General features: G+C 50.7%; 2 protein-coding genes across 2 annotated transcripts; both read left to right on the forward strand.

Moving 5' to 3' along the window:
- The first annotated feature begins 357 nt into the window (after positions 1–357).
- On the forward strand, positions 358–669 carry LOC116910885 (SLC35A4 upstream open reading frame protein-like). The gene has a single exon (XM_032914657.1). The coding sequence runs from the start codon at positions 358–360 to the stop codon at positions 667–669; it is 312 nt and encodes a 103-aa protein (XP_032770548.1).
- Positions 670–1059: 390 nt separating this feature from the next.
- On the forward strand, positions 1060–2055 carry LOC116911788 (probable UDP-sugar transporter protein SLC35A4). The gene is given in 1 exon segment (XM_032915783.1): positions 1060–2055. A coding segment is annotated over 1 exon segment (996 nt).
- Positions 2056–2546: the final 491 nt, after the last annotated feature.

The following is a 2546-nucleotide window of genomic DNA, read 5'->3' on the forward strand; positions in this document are numbered from 1 at the left end:
CTAGAATTAGGAAGAAATTGCCTTATCGTAGTGAACATAAATTGATGCCATAAAATTTGTGAAAAGTAAGCTTTGGCAAAGAAAAGAAAGGAGGCATGTTTTTATACCTTGAAATATGTGCATTCTGTAGTCCAAATTTATATATGGACCAGGATAGCAATGATTGCAGCTGTGCCTATATAAAATGGTATGCTTTAAGTCATTATAAGTTCTCTTTTATAATTCCTAGGTAACTAGATTTCATAGTTTTGAATATGGAGTGTGTGGATATTTCCAGTGAATTGCAGCGTCAAAATGATGAACACACTTGTTTGTGAATAGTATGAATATACCAATCCCTAAATTCGAAAGGGGAAGATGGAGGATAACAAGGATTCTCTGCCCAAGCTTAAGGACCTGACATTTCTCAAGAATCAGCTGGAGTGCCTACAGCAGCATGTGGAAAATGAAGTCAACCATGGCGTAGGCCAGGATGACTCGCTCTTGTCCACCCTGTTCTTCAAGGGATTCCTGGCAGGATACATGGTGGCCAAACTGAGGGCATCTGCAGTATTGGGCTATGCAGTGGGCACTTGCATTGGCATCTACGCGGCTCAGGCATACGCTGTACCCAACGTGGAGAAGACACTGAAGAACTACTTTAGGTCACTACGAAAGGGGCCTGACTAGAGCCTTTGGAGAAGGCAGGATGAGCATGTTGGGCTTGCAGGTAGAGACCTTCCTGTCACAGCCACTCTGCCTGGCTCCCTTTTTTATTGTTCATGTGCTAACCCCACCCCTCCTGCCTCTTTCTTCCCTGCCTTTCTTCCTGCAGAGAGAGGACAATGCATTGTCAGCCTGCACCCTACACTCCTTCCCTCCCTAGTTCCATGGGACAGACCCCAAAACTATGGGTCATGAACCCCCTCTTCAAGACCTAACTGGAATGTGCAGCTGTCTCTGATCCTCGGTATTCTCTCTGGTAATGTACCACAGTTCTATACTCAATTTCCTACAACTGTGTCCCAGTCCCTCTGTCCCTTGCTAGCTACCCAGGACACCCAGGATCTGATGAGCGCCATGAGTGTAGAAGATGGGGTTATGCCAGGCCTAGCCCGACCAAAACAGGCTCGCTGGACCCTGATGCGGTTCCTGTCCACTGCCATGTATGGTGCCCATGTGACATTCTTAGCACTGTGCCACGTGGTTGGACAAGTGCCCTTCCGGCCCCCCTCAGCTGTGTTACTCCCTGAACTGTCCAAACTCCTGTTGTGTGCCTTCTCCCTCCTGGAAGGCTGGAAAACATGGCCCCAGGGCACGCCACCTTGGCGCCAGGCCGAACCTTTCACACTATCAGCTCTGCTCTATGGTGCCAACAACAACCTGGAGATTTATCTGCAGCGCTACATGGACTCCAGCACCTATCAAGTGCTGAGCAATCTCAAGATTGGAAACACAGCTCTGTTGTACTGCCTCTGCATTGGACATTGCCTCTCTGCGCACCAGGGGTTGGCGCTGCTGCTGCTGCTGCTGCTGCTGCTGCTGCTGCTGGCTGCAGGAGCCTGCTATGCCTCGGGTGGCTTTCCGGAACCTGGGAACAGCCTTCTGAGGACCCCATCAGCATCTGGACCTCGTCCCATGCCCTTGCATATCACTCCACTGGGACTTGTGCTCCTCATCCTATACTGCCTCATCTCCGGCTTGTCCTCCTTATACACAGAATTGATCATGAAACGACAGGGGTGACCCTTGGCTCTTCAGAACCTCTTCCTCTACACTTTTGGGGTGATCCTGAACCTTGGACTGTATGCTGGCAGTGGCCCGGGCCCAGGCTTCCTAGAGGATCTCTCTGGATGGGCAGTGCTGGTGGTGCTGAACCAGGCAGTAAATGGACTGCTCTTGTCAGCCATCATGAAGCATGGCAGCAGCATTACAGGCCTCTTCATTGTGTCCTGCTCGGTAGTGGTCAATGCTGTGCTGTCAGCAGTGCTGCTACAGCTGCAGCTCACAGCCACCATTTTCCTAGTCACACTGCTCATTTGTCTGGCTGTGTGCTTGTATTATGGTAGCCCCTAAGTCCTTGACCACCTGCACTCACTTGTGGCTGCATAGATTACATGCAACCACCAGAGTTACCTCCCACCCCCCTGCAATCCCCAGCAGCCCTCTAGCAAGTGTCTTGTAAGAAAAGCTAAGGTGTCCAGGTTAGTCTTTGCATGCTCAGGTGGGAGAGTTAGCCGTAGGAGCAGAGTGGGCTTGGTTAAGGAAACACCTAACTGCACTCTCTGTGTTCCCTCATTCTAAAGAACTGGGAGCCCAAAACTCAGGCCTGGGTAGTTTGTCCTTGAAACACCCTGCCTTGTCCTGCATGTACATGGCTGCTTCAAGTGAAGTTTCAGTCTTCTCACCTGCTGCGGTCACTCCTGAAGACTTTCTGTTTCCAAGCTTGGTGCTGGCTGCTCCAGCCCAGCATGACTTCTGCAGAAGAGATGCTTAGGCTTGCCCCCTACAGTGCTGTTCCCCACCCACCCATTATTCTGGAAAGGTCAGGAGGAGCTGGGCTTGAC

This window comes from Rattus rattus, chromosome 10 (assembly GCF_011064425.1).
Source record: "Rattus rattus isolate New Zealand chromosome 10, Rrattus_CSIRO_v1, whole genome shotgun sequence".
Taxonomy (NCBI): Eukaryota; Metazoa; Chordata; class Mammalia; order Rodentia; family Muridae; genus Rattus; species Rattus rattus.

Excerpts from the sequence above, each read along its gene's own strand:
- LOC116910885 (XM_032914657.1), top strand. The coding sequence starts at position 358 with ATGGAGGATAACAAGGATTCTCTGCCCAAGCTTAAGGACCTGACATTT.